At 39.8% G+C, this 18,764-nt stretch overlaps 1 protein-coding gene across 8 annotated transcripts in view; it reads right to left on the bottom strand.

The window, feature by feature from the left end:
• Positions 1-18,764, bottom strand: part of LARP1B (La ribonucleoprotein 1B) — a 142,408-nt gene that overhangs the window by 87,356 nt on the left and 36,288 nt on the right. For all 8 annotated transcript variants that reach the window (XM_062199640.1, XM_062199634.1, XM_062199633.1 and 5 more), the window contains exons 10-11: positions 16,783-16,955; positions 9,730-10,095 (exon numbers count right to left, since the gene is read on the bottom strand). In XM_062199640.1, the coding sequence (XP_062055624.1) occupies positions 9,730-10,095; positions 16,783-16,955 (539 nt within the window). The remainder of the gene's footprint in view (positions 1-9,729; positions 10,096-16,782; positions 16,956-18,764) is intronic.

Here is an 18,764-nt window from a genome sequence, read left to right on the forward strand (position 1 = left end):
CAATGGGTGGCAGGCCTATTAATGGCTGATCTGTACAGTGATCTGCCCTCAAGGAGACCCAACAGGCCAGTCCACTGCAGTGGCTTTCAATGTGGTAAGCCTGGGCTTCAGCAGAAGTCAGCTTCTGAAGAGCCCTGGCAGCTCTGCCAAGAGTTGGATCACTGGAAATGGACCTGCCCTGGAGTCCAAGGATGCCCAGGTCAGAGCCACAGATCTTATTGGCTCTAAGCTGAAAAGCCCTTCACTCAGCCCAACTTCCAAAGGGACCACTGCAGCTGAGGGGATGGTCAAGTAGGGTCAGCAACATTGCAGGCAGAACTGTAAATTTCTTGTTAGAGATGCCACCTGCCTTTACCTGGCCAGCTCTCCTCCCAGGCCAGCCAAGTAATGAAAGTCAACAGAGTGCCTTCCCCTAGGAGGTTCACACCTCCCTTAGGATATACCCCATGTGAAGAGATAGATAGGTCTGGGCCTCTGAATTTACAAGGCCTAAAGCCCACCAGATTATTATCAAGCCCCTTCTATCAGGTTCTATTTGCCTCTCAATCAGAAAACTTAATTGTAGCTTAGACAGCACCTTTCTTAGCTCCTCTAATAATGACTCTATCCTTTGTTCTAGGCCCTGTCTAGTGCACTTGGGCCTCATTCCTTTGTAATCATAACCTCTACTCTACCACCAATGGCTCTACTCCCAACATGTGTGTACTGATGGTCCTCTTCCCCACTTAATGCTGTATAATTGTTCAAACCTGGTAAATGCCACTCTTAGGATCATTGGTTACTATCCTCACTCTGTCTTTTATGACCTTGTCTAAATATGATCAGAGTCGGCAAACTTGGAAGGCTTCCATAGCCTTGGCAACTCATGACGACAGCCTAGGGTGGTTACTGGCGCCATAAACTAGAGTGTCAATTTGTTGGGTCAACAACAGGAGCCACTGTGCACTTGCTCCTCATGTGGGATCTCTGTCCTTAATGTGCTATATATTTTGATTTAATGCTATAACTAGTACTCAAACAGTATGTTTCACTTTGTGTTTCTATGTGGGTGCAAACTGTTGAAATCTTTATACTAAATTGATCTTCTGTATATAAAGAGAATTGAAAAGGAATCTTGATGCAAATGGAAGGGGAGAGGGAGCGGGAGAGGGGAGGGTTGCAGGTGGGAGGGAACTTATGGGGGGGGGGGGGAAGCCATTGTAATCCATAAGCTGTACACTGGAAATTTATATCCATTAAATAAAAGTTAAAAAAAAAAAAGTATTCCCATATAGCCTTTGCTTCCAGACATGTGTGCTGTATCAGTGATACACTGGATATAACTAATGAACCTGAATTGGTATAGTTCACATTTGGGTGGACATGTACTCACAAGTACAATACATTGCCCTAGAATTTATGTATTCATTCCTCTGTTCTCTCAGCACCTGGAAATCACTGATCATTTTACTGTTCCCATAGTTCTTCCCCTTTCCAGAATGTTATGTTTGGAATTATACAGTGGAATTATACAGTGTATAGCACATTTTTAGGTAAGTTTCTTTCCCTCAGTATGAAGCTTAACGCTTCTCCTTGTCTTTTCACGCCTTGATAACATTTATTTTTAGGACTGAATAGCCCGTTATCTGGATGTAACTGTGATTTATCTAATAATCACTGCTTCCAAGTTATATCATTTATGATAGTTATATCATTCATGATAAAGCTGCTGTAACCATCCATGTACAGGTTATTGTGTGGCTATAAACTTATCCAGGTAAATTTGCAGATGGTACAACACAAGCATGTTTATTTTTTTTGACAGGCAGAGTGGACAATGAGAGAGACAAAGGTCTTCCTTTTCCATTGGTTCACCCCCAAAATGGCTACCGCGGCCAGCACACCGTGCTGACCCGAAGCCAGGAGCCAGGAACCTCCCCCGGCCTCCCACGCAGGTGCAGGGCCCAAGGACTTAGGCCATCCTCCACTGCACTCTCAAGCCACAGCAGAGAGCTGGACTGGAAGAGGAGCAACCGGGACAGAATCCGGCACCCTGACCGGGACTAGAACCTGGGGTGCCGGCACTGCAGATGGAGGATTAGCCTATTGAGCCGCAGCGCTGGCTGAGCATGTTTATTTTTGAAAGAAACCACCCAACTGTCTTCCAAAGTACTGTGTAATTTTGCATCTAATCAATAAATCAGAGTTCCCATGGTTTGACATTCTGGCATGCATTCGTTGTCATTGTTTTGTGTTTTGGCAGCTCTAATAAATGTGTAGCATTTTGAGTTGCAACTCCCAATAACGATGAGCATCTTTTCATATGCATACTTGCCATCTATTTATCTTTTTTTTAATTGTTGAGTTTTCACAGGCCTTTGCATGTTTTGGCTAACAGACATTTTTTCACATTTGTCTTTGGTGTTTCTCCCAACCTCTGATTTGGAAAGTTTAATTCTGATGAAATACAGTTTAACAATTACTCCAGACTATGTTTTAGTGTTGTACTTAAAAGTCAAGCCAAGCCCAAAGTCATCCAAGGGTGCAGTTAGAATATCTTCTAGGCAGTTTTACATTATACAGAGTCAGGTGGAGGATGGGGGAAGATCTTCCACCTGCTGGTTCACTCCCCAGATAGTTACAACACAGCTGGGGCTGGGGCTCCCACATGGATAGCAGGAGCTAAAGTATTAGAGTCATTATCCACCATTTCCAAAGAGTAATATCAAGGAACCAGATCCAAAGCAGAATAGCCAGGATTCAAACTGGCACTCCAGTATCAGATGCAGCTGTTACAGGCAGCAGCTTAACCTGCCACATCACAATGCTGGCTCCTCCATTTTATATCTATGATGCACTTTAATTTTTGTGAAAGGTGTTTAGTCTGCATCTTGTTTTGTGTTTCAGCACCAACTGCTTTAAGAGATCACCTTTTCTCCACTGTATTAATTTTGCTGCTTTGTCAAAGATCACTGACTGTATTTACGTGTGTCCCTTTCTGGAATCTCCATTCCATTGTTCCTTTGTCTACTGGTTCACCAGTACAACACTATCCTGATTACTGTAGCTTTATTGCTCTAAGTCTTGAAGTTGGACAGTCTTCTTTTTTCTTCTTTCAAAATCATTTTAGCTATTCTAGGTCTTTGCCTCTCCATATAAACTTTAAAATCAGTTTGTCAGTATCTGCAAGATAACTTCCTGTTACTTTGATTGAAATTATACTGAATTAGTGTCAATTAGGGGAAAACTGACATGTTGACAATATTGAGAATTCCTATATGTGAACATGAACTTCTCCATTTATTTAGTTCTTTGATTTCTTTCATGAAGTTTTATATTATTCCTTTCATCTTGTATACATTGTTAGATAACTAAGTATTTCATTTTTGAGAGATTAACACAAATTGTACTGTGCTATTTGTACTGTCTTTTGACTTCCAGTGTGGTTAATCTTCTGAAATCCAAATTTGATGATGCCCCACTTACCTGTTTTTTTCTATTGTTCTTTGTGCTATTAGCATCACATAACAAACCACAGTCAAATGCAAGGTCATAAAGATTTTATTCCATGTTTTAAAGAGTTTTATACTCTGTGCCCTTACATTTAGGAGTTTAATTCACTTTGATGTAATTTTAAAAATATGATGCAAAGGAAGGAGGAGCCTAACTCCATTATTTTGCCTATGTATATCCTGTCTGACCCTGTATCACTTGTTGAAACAACTATTCTTTCCCTGTCAGAAGGCCTAGGCACCATGGTCAAAAATCAATTAACAGACATGGGTTTATTTCTGAACTTTCAATTTTATTCTATTAATGTATATAATTATTCTTATGCCAGAACCACTGTCTCGATTACTGTAGCTGTGTATCGACTTTTTTAAAAAAAATTTGAGAGGTAGAGTTACAGAGGGAGAGAAAAAGAGAAAGGTCTTCCATCTGCTGATTTACTCCGCAATGGCCACAATGGATGAAACTGGGCTGATCCAGGAACTGAGAACTTCTTCTGAGTCTCTCACACCAAGTGCAGGGGCCCAAGCACTTGAGCCATCCTCCATCGCTTTCTCAGGCCATAACAGAGAGCAGGCTCAGACAGAAAAGGAGCAGCTGGGACATCAATCAGCACCCACATGGGATGCTCACACCACAGGTGAAAGCTTAGCCTACTATGTCACAATGCTGGTCCCTGTATTAACTTTGGAAATCAGAAAGCATCAGAGGTTTTGTTTTTGGGGCTGTTTTTTCTTTTTCTTTCTTTGAGAGTGCTTTGGTTTATTTTGGCCACCAGAACTTTCCTATGAACTTCATAAAATTGCCAATGTCTGCCAAGAAGCCAGTAGGGGTACGGATGGAGATTACACTGAATCTACTGCTTGAAGGTTAGTTGGTTATTACAAATTTTATGACATAAATATTTCCTTTTAGCCCTCCTTTCCTTTTAGCTATTTAATGACTCATTTCTTTGAAAATGTTTTTTCCCTCTGGCCTCTCAACTCTGATACATCTCTCCTCAGTTCTGAAAATGTCCTTTGTAATTATTTTTTTAAGATTTTGCTTACTTGAAAGGCTAAGAAAAGGGAGAGACAGAGACCTACCATCTGCTGGTTCACTCCAACAGCCACAATAGCAAGGACTGGGTCAAGCCAAACCAGGACCCTGTAATTCCACCTGGGTCTCCCATGTGGGTGGCAGGGGCTCATGCACTTGGGCCACCTTGCATTACTTTCCCAGGCACATTAGCAGGGAGCTGGATTGGAATTGGAACAGCCAGGACTTCAACCACTGCACAGACATGGGTGCTAGCTTAACCTGCTGCACCACATGCTAGCACCAGCCCAGTTATTACCTCTTAAATTCTGACTCTGCTCCATTTTCTCTTCTTTCTTCTTGAACTCTGACTAAATGTGCATTCAGACATTCTCAATCACTGTGTTCTAAGCTTCTCGCTTATCATTCTCTCAAAGTAAAAAGCTTTATAATAAAACCTACTAGATATAAATAATTTGATTTGAAACATATCAAATAGCAAATACTGTATATGTATAGAGTATCACTGTATACCTTTTTCATAGGTGGTATCTTTTTGCCTCCCTGTGCTAATTTCTCAATAATTTCTTATAACCAGTCTTCATAAAATTTCTTTTTATTTACTTGAGAGGGACAGGGAAGAAAGCGAAGGAGTGACAGACCACTATAATCCACTGATTCACCCCCAAATGTCCACAATGGCTGGGGCTGGGCCAGGGCCAGAGCTGGGAGTGGGAAACTCAATCTAGGTCTCACACATGGTGGGAGGAATGCAATTACTTGAGCCGACACCACTGAGGGTCTGATTGGTGATGGGTTTGGTGACAGGAGCCAGAGTTGGAAATTGGGCCCAGACACTGATGTGGAATGTGGATATCTTCATAGCTAAACTAAACGCCAGTTTCGTGACCAATCTGTCTATTCACGAATTCTCTAATTGTGTCTTCCTTGCTGTTAATAATCTCAACTGACTGAACTCTTTAATTTCTGTAACTGTTTTTACTTCCAGAATTTCTATGGTTGTACTTGTGAATTTCTTCTCTAAACAAATTTTTATTACCTTAAGCACAGTAAGCAACTGATAGTTAATTCTATATTCTTGGCCGGCGCCGTGGCTTAACAGGCTAATCCTCCGCCTTGCGGCGCCGGCACACCGGGTTCTAGTCCCGGTTGGGGCGCTGGATTCTATCCCGGTTGCCCCTCTTCCAGGCCAGCTCTCTGCTATGGCCCAGGAAGGCAGTGGAGGATGGCCCAAGTCCTTGGGCCCTGCATCCGCATGGGAGACCAGGAGAAGCACCTGGCTCCTGGCTTCGGATCAGCGAGATGTGCCAGCCGCAGCGGCCATTGGAGGGTGAACCAATGGCAAAAAGGAAGACCTTTCTCTCTGTCTCTCTCACTATCCACTCTGCCTGTCAAAAAAAAAAAAAAACAATTCTATATTCTTTTAAATCATTCCACTATCTAAATTACCTTAAGGTATGGTTCTGTTGTCAATTTTGCTCATTCTCACATATAGTACTTCAGTTCCAAACCTGTTTAACTTTGAGAGCTGCTGCTGGTTTTCCTTATAAAATAACTTGACTAAATACCTTGAGATCTAGCACAAGTCATTGTCTTCAAAAGTATCTACATTTGCTTATGCTAGGTGTTGGCAAAACTAATAGGCCATGATCATACTTAGATTGCCAACAGATGGTTACCTCACTGGGAATTTAAGCTATGTGATTACAATGTCTAGTAGATTTTTTTTCCCTCCTTATTCTGCTAAGCACAACCTGTGAAATAGCTTCTGTAGTCCCTAAAAGTAGTAAATGGAAAAGTTAGGTTCTCTTTCATTAAAAGTATGTTCATTTTTGAGTACCAACTTAATGGAAAAATGACTTTTATTGGAATTCCCAAGTCTGGCTGGTCCCCAGTTTTTGTCTTCCACCCTTGTATTAAGTAGTTTCTACAGATGAACTCTTCAACTCTAAATTTCACAATGGTCTTTGGAGCAAACTAGTTTTACTACTCCATTTCTCTACAGGTTTCTCTTGGCAGCTGCTTACCTTGCCAACAAATCTTCAAGGATCTTAGTAGATGTTTTCTCACTTACTAGCTTACTTTTTGTCTTCAACAGTAGACATGCTAGAAGCAAATCCTACACTCAAATTTTTGGTGTAGTTCAATACAGCTTCTGGATTTATAAAAATTTCTTTTGTAGAAGTCAAAAATGACTACTAAACTGTCCTATCAATTTGGCACAACTTTCATTATTATCTACTTCAAACTGTTCACATTTCTGACATCTAATTATTACCTCCTGTTGGAACCAATTTTTAGTTTTGTTTTTTTTTTTTTTTTTTGACAGGCGGAGTGGACAGTGAGAGAGAGAGACAGAGAGAAAGGTCTTCCTTTGCCGTTGGTTCACCCTCCAATGGCCGCCGCGGTAGCGCGCTGCGGCCGGCGCACCGCGCTGATCCGATGGCAGGAGCCAGGTGCTTCTCCTGGTCTCCCATGGGGTGCAGGGCCCAAGCACTTGGGCCATCCTCCACTGCACTCCCTGGCCACAGCAGAGAGCTGGCCTGGAAGAGGGGCAACCGGGACAGGATCGGTGCCCCGACCGGGACTAGAACCCGGTGTGCCGGCGCCGCAAGGCGGAGGATTAGCCTAGTGAGCCGCGGCGCCGGCCCAATTTTTAGTTTATACAACACTACAATTTCCTATATAATCATTCCTCAGGGTTCATATCTGGGTCTTTCACTTTTACATTTCTTCTGCCACCAGTGTATCTTAAGCCACCAACATCCATCAAGTGGCTGGATAACCTCTTTAATTGGACGTCTGCCCATTCTTGTATCTATACAATCCATTCTCTGCCATAGCAACCAGAGCAATCTTGTTTTAAAGGGCTAGATTATATCACGCAACTTGTGTAAAATCCTAAGATACTATATTTGAAATTTACATAAGTTCCAACCTACTTAACACTGCCAACAAATTCTTGTAATAATCTGATTCATGCCTATATTCCATAATTATCCTCTTATATAATGCAACAAAACTAAAATTTTTTCAGTTCTTCAAATATGCCAAATTCTTTCCTACCTCAGATTCTTGAAACTTACTATTCCTTCCTTCTAAAAGTAGGCTTACCTAATCTTTACATGGTTAATTATATTCACACTTTAGATTTCACTGCAACTTTCTAAGAGGCATTCACTGACCACCCAATCCAAGAGTATCCTGTTCTTTTCTTTTAGAACACTGTAATCTGTGACTAAGTACTTAGGATGGGTTTATTTTAATGTCCACTCTCCCAATTATGTGCAAATCCTAGGCACATGGAGACCCTGTTTGTTATCTTCTCCCTCTGTGCCCAGGATATAGCATAATGTCTGGCAAATAATAGACATCCCAATAGCACAGCTAAATGACTGACTTCTCTCCTTTAGGCAGACCACAGGAAACATTTAAGTCTGATCAGAAATTGTACACTAAGCACAGAATCACAACCATGGAGAGTAAGTTAAATGATGAGAATATACATACGAATCAGGTCAAAACAAGACATATCCACATATCCAAATATACAGTAATACCTATAAAGCCAAAATTACTTTAACCTTATTAATATGTAAAGGATAATGCCAGCACCTGCCTCAATAACTCAATATATGGTTTTTTTATTATTATTGTTAATACTTCAGTTAAAGGAAACTACAACCTATAAATGCATGTATTTCTCAAGGTTGCTTGAAGCTATCTGAACCTCCAAAATATTTTCTCAAGAGTCAATACTCCCTAAACTGATTCTTTTGTTTTAGTGCATAATGTTCACTGCATTATTCATTTATCCATTTTAACAAATATGAATCAAACACTGCTTTGTGCCAGGAACTAACTGTTCTAGCACTGGCGCTAACAATGTTAAACAAAACAAATAATCACAGCTTTATGAATCTTACATCCATGTGACCATGTGACCAAACAGAAAAGAAGTAAATACATAGAATCATATATGGTGATATATGCTATTCAAAAGCATGGTACAAGTTTAATGAACAGGGTCAGTACAATTATAAACTATTATTAGAAATTTATAGCTCTTTCCAAAAGTGTTATAGAAGATACTATTTATAGAATCTAAATATCACAAATAAAATAACATGCTTAAACAAGGAAAGACTTCTAACTGAAAAACTTTATAAAAACATACTTTCTTTCCCATGGCAGAATGGGCAGCAAACTGCTCAGGCTTAAAGTCAGTTAACAAGCAGTCATAGCCTGACTTAGGTTCTGCAAAAAGATGCAGGGCTAAAGAAAGGAAGAGGCAGAAAGCAGTAATGGAAACCGCAGAAAGAAAGAAATTAAGGGCCAAGGAGAACACCTGTTGTTGATAAGAATCCCATGGATAGGCAGCTCCTCTATTCAACCAGTACATGGCCACACTTTACTTCTATTTCTGACCATGATACATTTTCTATTTAGCATAGAATGTCATAACTTTCCCCCATTATTCTATCCCCAAAACAAATACTTAACTTTTAGGCTTTTTTGATAACCCCAATGATAGAGGAAAAGAAATGCCTTTTTTATCCCTACCTGTATCATTATAACTCACATCAAATGAATGTAGTTAGCCAATAAACTACTGTCTCCTTCTTATATTTTCTATTAATAACTAGGATACAGGTCAGAATCTGGTGTAAACTACAAGATAAAAAGTTAGAATAAGGTTTCACACAGCACCCCTAGCAACATGGTAATGCTACACAAGGAAAGAATGTCTATGAGCGTTTCTACTTGAGAGAAATCATCATGAACTAAGGAGAGCTGGGGGTAACAAAAGTAATCCCTCTCTAAAACCACTGGCTCAGACAGCTGCGGTTACAGTCAGATAAGGAGTATATAAATTAAGCTTGTCCATAATTTCATTTTTATTCCTTCATACGAGAAAGGGCCTTCTTACTATTTTCACCCGAAAAAAGCAAGGGTTTTTAGTCAGTATCAGGGTTTTTTTTGTTTTTGCTTTTGTAATTTTAGTATTCATTACAGTTATTTTCAGAAAATCATTCCTCAACTTCCAACTATCAAATACAGTGAAGAATTTTTCCAATTAAATATAAATTATACTTACATTCAAAATTTCATAAAATAAACCTTGTTAAGTTTAAAGAAAAATAAGCAACCATATATAATAAAATGAAGCATTGGCAGAGAGATGCTGGCCATAATAATTACCTTTAAGGCTGTGTGTTTATTTTCATCTTCTTGCATCCACAGATCCTGCTCATAATAATATAAGCCATCATTGATAACTTTAGCAAGTTCAGATGTAATTTTTGCCCAAGACATATGGTTGCCTGTTAGATCTCCTCCAGGATGTTTTCTCATGTAAGGTGGTGTCTGAGTTATGATCAAAATCTTATTTAAATCCAGGTCATCAATTTCATAATCTGAATCATTATCAGACCAATCACCAAATGTGTTTTTTTGTCCTTCTATTTGCTCAATCTCTTCATCAAATAAAAAATCAAGTTCTGCTTGTTCTTGTTCTTCAGGAGGATATAGTTGATTTGATGCCTCTTCTGTTACAAATACTGATTCCTGAAGGAAGAAATTGGTATTTTACATAAAAACTTTAACACTTTTAAAATAAATGTCTAGGGGCCGGTACTGTGGTATAGTCTGTAAAAGCTGCCACCTGCTGTGCCAGCATCCCATATGGGCACCAGCTTGAGTTCCAGCTGCTCAAGTTCTGATCCAGCTCCCTGCTAATGCACCTGGGAAAGCAGCAGAAGATGGTCCAAGTCCTTGGGCCCCTGCACCTGTGTGAGAGACCTGGAAGAAGCTCCTGGTTCCTGGTTTCAGATCAGCACAGCTCTAGCAGTTGCAGCCATTTGGGGAGTGAACCAGAAGATAGCTGCATTACAAGTAATATCAAGCTTGTATGCTCAATGACTAGTTTAGTATCCAAGTAATAAAAGAAAATTTAAGCTAGTGTTATTATGGCTCCATCAAGTAATTGCTAAAGTGAAATTGAAGACTTTAAAAAACAAACCACAAAGTTGCAGTAAAAGAAGTATTAGACTAATTTAGAATGAGAATGGTCCTTAGATCATCCATTACATGGCACTGACTTTTTCTTTTTAATGTAAGGATCTTTGCCTTATGTATTTAAAAAGCAGAGTGACAGAGAGGAGGGGAAAAGAGTGGAAGGGAGGAGGGAAAAGATTAAGAGATCTTCCATCAGCTTCCATCTACCACAACGACTTCAGAGGCCAAGGCTGAGCCAGGCTGAAGCCAGGAGCCTGGAACTTCCAAGTGGGTGGCAGGGGCCTAAGCACTCAGACCACCCTCTGCTGCTCTCCTAGGCGCATTAGCCAGGAGCTGGACATGAAGCAGCGTAGCTCTAGGACTTAAACAGGCACTGATACTGGCATCCCAGGTCACAGTTTAATCTGCTGCACCACAATGTAGTGTCCGGCACTGATTCATTTTACCAATGAGAAAACAAAGGCCTACAGATGTGGTACCATTTTGCATGTGATCTCATAAATATGACTAGAACCAAAGTCTTTCAGAGTCACTGATCTTCTGAATCTCACAATGATAATACCGTAATTTAGCTAATCTCTCCACACCATCCTCAACCCCATTCTACTCAGCCTATTTTCACGTCAAATTCTCCCTAACACTCACCAAGTTTTAAAATCTTCACCACTTCTGTAGAACCTAAAATGGTTACTGGCTTATATAACAAGTCCAAACTTTTAGATCCTAGATCTTCTAACAGCCAACCTAGTCTAAAACTCCCAGCACAAAGAAATCAATTTCTCAGTCAGTACCACATGTCATTTTCTTTCTTTAAAAAAAAAATTATTTTTATTTACTTTAAGAGCAGAGTTATAAACAGATTAGAGACAGAAAGAGAAGTCTTCCATCCGCTGGCTCACTCCCCAAATGACTGCAACAACCCGGGCCGGGCTGGGCCAGGCCGAAGCCAGGAGCACCTTCTAGGTCTCCCACGTGGGTAAAAGAGCCCACGCACTTGGACCATCTTCTGCTACCCTTCCAGGTGTATTAGCAGGGAGCTGGATCGGAAGTAGAGCAGCTGGGACTCATATGGAATGCCAGTGCTGCAGGCTGGGGCTTTAAGCAGCTGCACCACAGTACCAGCCCCACAGGGCATTTTCTGACCTATCATCCTTCAGCTCATGCTAACTCCTCTTTGTTGAGAATAAAACAATTCCTCATCTTCTTTGAGAATTCTTACAGATGTAGATCTATCTTCAGTCAGTGAATAGTAAGTGCACCCTATAAGCCAGGCATTGTTCTAGGCAGTATAATGCAAAACATTTAACAATTCTGCCCTTATAAAGCTAATATTCTATTAAATGGAAAGCTATTTATGAGATTTCTACTAAAACAAAAAAGCAAATTGGAAAAAACACTGCAAACTTATTTTTTACAACTATATACCCCCAGTGTTGTAGTCATTTAGGATATGAAAAGGGGAAGATCTCTCTCTCTTCTAACTCTCCCTCTCCTTCAAACAAATCTTTAAAAATGATAATAAAAAATCAACTATTCCTTAAAAAAAAACTATATAGCTTGTTTTTCACTTGTAGGTACAAGAAAACAACCTGAGAATAAACACCAAAGTGTTAATAATAGTAAACCCTTGAGGCTGGCACTGTGGCATAGCTGGTAAACCGCCACCTGTAGTGATGGCATCCCATATGGGCACAGGTTCGAGTCCCAGCGGCTCCACTTCCGATCCAGCTCTCTGCTATGGCCTGGGAAAGCAGAAGATGGCCCAAATCCTTGGGCCCCTGCACCTGTGTGGGTGACCCAGAAGAAGCTCCTGGCTTCTGGCTTCTGATCGGCGCAGCTCTGGCCATTGCAGCCAATTGGAGAGTGAACCAGAGAGGAAGACCTCTCTCTCTCTCTCTCTTTGACTTTCAAATAAATAAATTTTTATTTTTTATTTATTTATTTATTTTTTGACAGGCAAAGTGGACAGTGATAGAGAGAGAGAGAGAGAGAGACAGAGAGAAAGGTCTTCCTTCGCCGTTGGTTCACCCTCCAATGGCTGCCTTGGCCGGCGCCCTGCGGCCGGCGCACCACACTGATCCGAAGGCAGGAGCCAGGTGCTTCTCCTGGTCTCCCATGCGGGTGCAGGGCCCAAGCAATTGGGTCATCCTCCACTGCACTCCCGGGCCACAGCAGAGAGCTGGCCTGGAAGAGGGGCAACCGGACAGAATCCGGCGCCCCGACCGGGACTAGAACCCGGTGTGTCGGCGCTGCAAGGCGGAGGATTAGCCTATTGAGCTGCAGCACCGGCCATAAAATAAATCTTTAAAAAAAAAAAAAAACAGTAAACCCTGGGCACTATCTTATATATTATAAATATATAAATTACATTTATATTTATATTTCAAGCATAAATCACTTTTATAATTAAGAGATTTTTGAGTTGAAGATGACTTGAGTATGCATGCTTATTTACAATAATGATACACAGTAATGAAAAAAATAAATCCTTATTGATACTGGAAACAAGTAATACAGTCAGAAGATCAGAAACTCTTGAATTTCCAGAAAGCAGAAAGTAACTTGGATTATATTAGTAACATATAAGAATACAGGAAATGGCAACCTACAGCAGATTTAAAAGTAAGGCTGCCAGGAGGCAGAAGCCACTGGTAGTCCCATCTGGATCCTAGAAAGCCTTGAGATAGCAGGTATCAAGAGCAAGAATGGATTATGTGACAGCATATGAACCATGCAGCAGCAGGTAGTAGAAGGCCGTCATGACAGATTGGCAATCATGCAACAGCCATCTAAACAGATTATTTGGAAAACCAACTACAAAACACAGCTAGAACAGTCTGCCCCAATCCCTTTATCTGAGAATATGAAACTCAAGTTTTTTTTTTTTTAAACTAAAAGTCCAATAATTTTTTTCCAAACAAAATAAAAAGACTCACTAAAGGAGGGTTCATGTTTTAAGTCCTGAGGCTAGAATGATGATGAACACTTTCAGGAGTATTCTAAAGCTCTAAAACAGCTGTGCAGTGAGGAAAAGGCAAGATAATTTCACCAATAAATGAAATCTACTAAGGAATCTTGCCTCTAAGTGAAAAGTATTCCCTATTTTAGTAATCATGGAGGTCCAGAGCCAGCATTTCTGGTTCTTTGCCTAGAACTCCAAGTACCAAGAAAGTACAATCTTAGCTCACATTCTGCAAAACCAACCTTTAGGTGAACAAATCTACAGGACCACAAAAGAAATCCATACCAACGTAGTAATATTAACAAAAATCTCCAAACATAAGGTGAAGCATACATTTTAAAAGATAAAGATTTCAACAAACAAAAAATTGATGGAAATGGCGAAAGTCCCAAGAGAATCTCAGACCCCTCAACTCCAGCAATGTGACAACCAAGGAGGTCCAACATCAGAGGAAAATACCAGAAAAAGGGAAACATTAGCTTCCCCAAATTGAAAGACACAAATATTCAGCACAATGAATAAAAACAGATCTACACCAAAGCACTTCATCCTGAAATTTCCAGAGATGAATAAATCATCTTAAAAAAATCTTCAAAAGAAAGTCATTCGATACAAGGTATCCGAAAGGAATAAAAAACGTCACTTGATAACAAAGCATCTGAAGGGACTACATCATTAGAGGAAAACTGAGTGACAACAGAAAACATCTTCAGAATTCTACAAAGAATAACTAGTCAAGATTTTTTTCCCTGAAATTGATTGATTTATTTAAAGGCATACAGACAGGAAAGACAGGCAGACAGATTTTCCATGGCTGGTTCACTCCCAACAGTCCCAATAGCCAGGTTTGGGCCAGACTAAAGACAAGAGCCAGAAATTTCATTTACATCTTCCACATGGGCAACAGGGACCCAAGTACTTGGGCCATTTTCCAATGCTTTCCCAGCGCATCAGCAAGAAGTTGGGTGAGAAGGGATATAGGTGGGACTTGAACCAATACTCCAATAAGTGATGCCAGCATTGTAAGCTGTGGCTTAACCTGCTCTCTCATCTTAGGTCTTAAAAAAAGTACTGGCTTTCTCTCTCTCTCTCTCTCACTGTCCACTCTGCCTGTCAAAAAAAAAAAAAAAAAAAAAAAAAAAAGTACTGGCAATCCTTGGCTATACAACAGAAATATCCTGGACTCTATAAACAGTTCTCATAACATTTTAAAAGCTAGACTCCAGAGGCTGGCATTGTGACAAAGCTGCCTGGGATGCTGGCATCCCACACAGGTACCAGTTCATGTCTCAACTCCTCCAGTTCCAATTCAGCTCCCTGCTAAAGCACCTGAGAAAGCAGAGTATCAGGGCCCCTGCTACCCATGTGGGAGACCTGGAAAAAGCTCCTGGCTTTGTCCTAGCCTAGTCCCGGACACTATAGCTATCTGAGAAACGAATTAGCAGATGCAAGATCTATTTTCCCTCTTTGGATATAAAAAAATCAGAGGCCGGCACTGTGATGTAATGGGCAAAGTCTCCGCCTGCAGCATCAGAATCCCATATGGGCGCCTGTTCCAGGCTAGGATGCTCCTCTTCCGATCCAGCTCTCTGTAATGGCCTGGGAAAGCAGTAGAAGATGGCCCAAGTCCTTGGGCCCCTGCACGCATGTAGGAGACCTGGAAGAAGGTCCTGGCTCCTGGCTTCAGATCAGCTCTGCTCCAGATATTGCAGCCATCTTGGGAATGAACCAGCAGATGGAAGACCTTTTTTCTGTCTCTCCTTCTCTGTGTAACTCTACCTCAATAAATAAAATCTTAAAAAAAAAAAAACCAAAAAACTAGATTCCAACACAAATATCAGCCCTCCACAAAACAACCCTTTTTTAGTACCAACCCTTCCAAAAGCTTTGCTTCATGAAATATTATCAATTTCAAGAAAACCATTATTTTTTATACCACTGAAAAATAAATCTTGAATCACAGAGATTTTAAATGTGGAAGAAAAAATGTAAATCTCAGAATAAATGAAATATGGTACAAATTTTTGTCACTTGAGTCCAGGACACTCTCCTTCTTGGTAACCTTGACAAATCATAGAAATTATTTAGGATCTTTAAGAAATTCTTTGAGAAAGGTCCTTTACAAGTTTAAAATGTATCCTGAGGCAGAGAAAAATGTGTTAACATTATAGTATGTTACTTTTAACCACCATTGGTAAGTTCTTTTTCATCAGGTTTTCAAACTTAACACTAACAATATTTAAATCCTGTAATTCTTTACTGTTTCAGGGGGGGAGGTGCCTGTGCACGCTATAAACTTTTTGTCAGTAACCCTGGCCTCTGCCCACTAGATTCAAGAGCACTCTTCTAGTTATAACAACCAAAAATGAATCCTAATATTGCCAATGTATCCTAGAGAGGCAAAATCTCAACATTTCCCGTTCTTCCAGTAGAGAATAACTCTTAAATCCTTAATGCTTCCTTTCTTCCTACTTTGCACCCGAGGGATTAAAACGTCCTATTCAGGGATAGGCATCTGACCTAGCAATTAAGCCAGTGGCTGAGAAGCCTGTGACCCCTATCAGAATTCCTAGATTTAAGTCCCAGATCCATTCTCCATTCCAGCTTCCAGCTAACATACAACCTGGGAAGCAGCAGGTGTTACAAGTATTTAGGTCCCAGGCCGGCGCCGCAGCTCACTAGGCTAATCCTCCTCCTTGCGGCGCCGGCACACCGGGTTCTAGTCCCAGTCGGGGCACCGATCCTGTCCCGGTTGCCCCTCTTCCAGGCCAGCTCTCTGCTGTGGCCAGGGAGTGCAGTGGAGGATGGCCCAAGTCCTTGGGCCCTGCACCCGCATGGGAAACCAGGAGAAGCACCTGGCTCCTGCCATCGGATCAGCGCGGTGCGCCAGCTGCAGCGCGCCAGCTGCAGCGCGCCAGCCACGGCGGCCATTGGAGGGTGAACCAACGGCAAAGGAAGACCTTTCTGTCTGTCTCTCACTGTCCACTCTGCCTGTCAAAAAAAAAAAAAAAAAAAAAACAAAAAAAAACAAGTATTTAGTTCCCTACAACCTACACAGGAGACCCAGATTTAGTTCCTGGCACCTGGCTTCAACCTGTGCCAGTACTGTTTCAAGCATTTGGGGAGTGAACCAGCAGATGGCAGATTCTCTCTGGTTTTTAACTTCTTAAGTTTTTACTGAAGGTTAACAAATTCCAAGCGTTAAAATTTCTTATTTTTTCAAAATTTACATATACACCCAAAAAATAAAACATACTGAGTCTGTAACAACTAACCTTCAATTTCACTGGGGGTGGACGATGTCTCTTTTTTACTTCTATCCAAGGTTCTGAGTCCAAGTCAGGCAAACTTGTAGACAAACCTCTAGACATTGCTTGAAGATTACTTGTTTCAGTATTTTTCTTTGGACTCAATGGACTTCCCATTCTTGGAGAATTTGGGGCAGACTCTAAAATTTTAAATTAGTTCTACAGTTAAAATGATACTGGCTTACCATTAAAACACATTTCAGTTTTTCCTTAACTTGGGCTTGATATTTTTTTCACAAAAACATGAAAGAATCTCAACTACAACTTTTCCAGTGACTTTCAAAAATGGAGAACTTAAAAGATTTATTCAAAAGCGAAGCCACTGAATAATAAAAGAAACATGTTCGATCCTTACACTGATCGGTACATTACATTCAAGCATTTCATAAATATCAATGTAAGTCACTAATTTTAACAGTACGTCTCTTTGGGAATCAAGTTTTCTGTGGAATCTTAGATTAAAATTTTAAGATTATAATAAAATTGCAGACTCTCAAATACTCTTAAATCATAATTAAGTTAAACACATTTATTAAAGGTAAAATTAATTATTCTACTAGGATCTGAACGAAAGCAGCCATTGCTCCTACTTTCCTTATTTCCTTTGTTTAACAAGGCTTGGCTTCAAGCAGTGAATGCAGTATGCCCACTTACTATCATGGCTCATACCTGTACTGTGAAGAGTCACATTAAAGTTAAGTGCAAAACTCCAAACACAACACTTAAGATGTTTAAAAACTGTTGATATTTAAAAGACCTTTCTCCAAATCCCTGCAACTTCTGGTTTATTTTTAATCAAAATAATTATACACTCAAAATATAATCTCCAAATTATCTCCCTTATGTTCTTTTACTTTCAGGAAAAAATGTAAATGTTTTAAGTTAGATTCATCTTCAGGTCAGAGGAAGTAAAATTAACTTGGACATTGTTTTAGAAAAACATATACTATAACATGTTGTAAATCTCAAATACATGTAAAATTGATTTTTATGTATACTATAAAATTCTAAATATTATTTTATTTCTCAATCATCTCACTGAAAATATGCAGAGTTGAATGTTACATGTATAAAACTAAGCTTAGATACCAAAAATCCTTTTTTTAGTTTCTAAATGAAAGGAACATTTCAGGACTGGGTTTGAGAAGTTTTTACTCTCATCCACATGATAAAATCAGATGGCTTTATGGACACATGGATTCAACCACCAGGTTGCATTACTTTTAAAGAAGGTATTTTGTTTTAGAATAGAAAAAAAGATCTAGAACTGTGCATCTCAGTATGGTAGGCACTAGTTATATGCAGCTATTGAGCACTTGAAATGTGGCTAGTGAGAAAATGTGCTGGGTATAAAACACAAAGATTTCAAAGACTTGGTGTCCCTTTCATCCCCAAAATAGTGCCATAAGTTTCATATTGAGTATGTTATAATTTTTGGATGTTGAACTAAATTAACTACTGAAAATATTAAATTTAGTAGCTCTACAGCTACTAAAATGTTTCAAATTTTGTGTACAGCTCACTCTACCAAACACTGCCACTCTACAGTTTTCTTAATGGAACACATATCACCAATTCATTCACAAAAGCAGTATAAATGAAACAATCTTTAAGCTACTAGTCTAGTTAGAGCAATCACACCAAGACCAGAGAACTTACTTTATAATTCTGTGAATTATATATGTTCATATAATGAATAGCTTTAAAATTAGACTAAGAATCACTACCCCTGTTACCATTTGCGGATTTATCAAATTCCTTATAAAGCTATTCTGAGAATTAACTAAATAACTATGTATACTACATGCACAAATGATAAGAACAGCACTTAGCATGTGGCAGGAAATTCAGTAGCTACTTTTAACAGAAAAATTAAATCTTTTAATAGTCGCCTAACAGTTTATTATATCATAGCTAAATGTTCTTCACGTTTGTATTATGCTTCCACC

Source organism: Lepus europaeus, chromosome 8 (genome assembly GCF_033115175.1).
Source record: "Lepus europaeus isolate LE1 chromosome 8, mLepTim1.pri, whole genome shotgun sequence".
Lineage (NCBI taxonomy): Eukaryota > Metazoa > Chordata > Mammalia > Lagomorpha > Leporidae > Lepus > Lepus europaeus.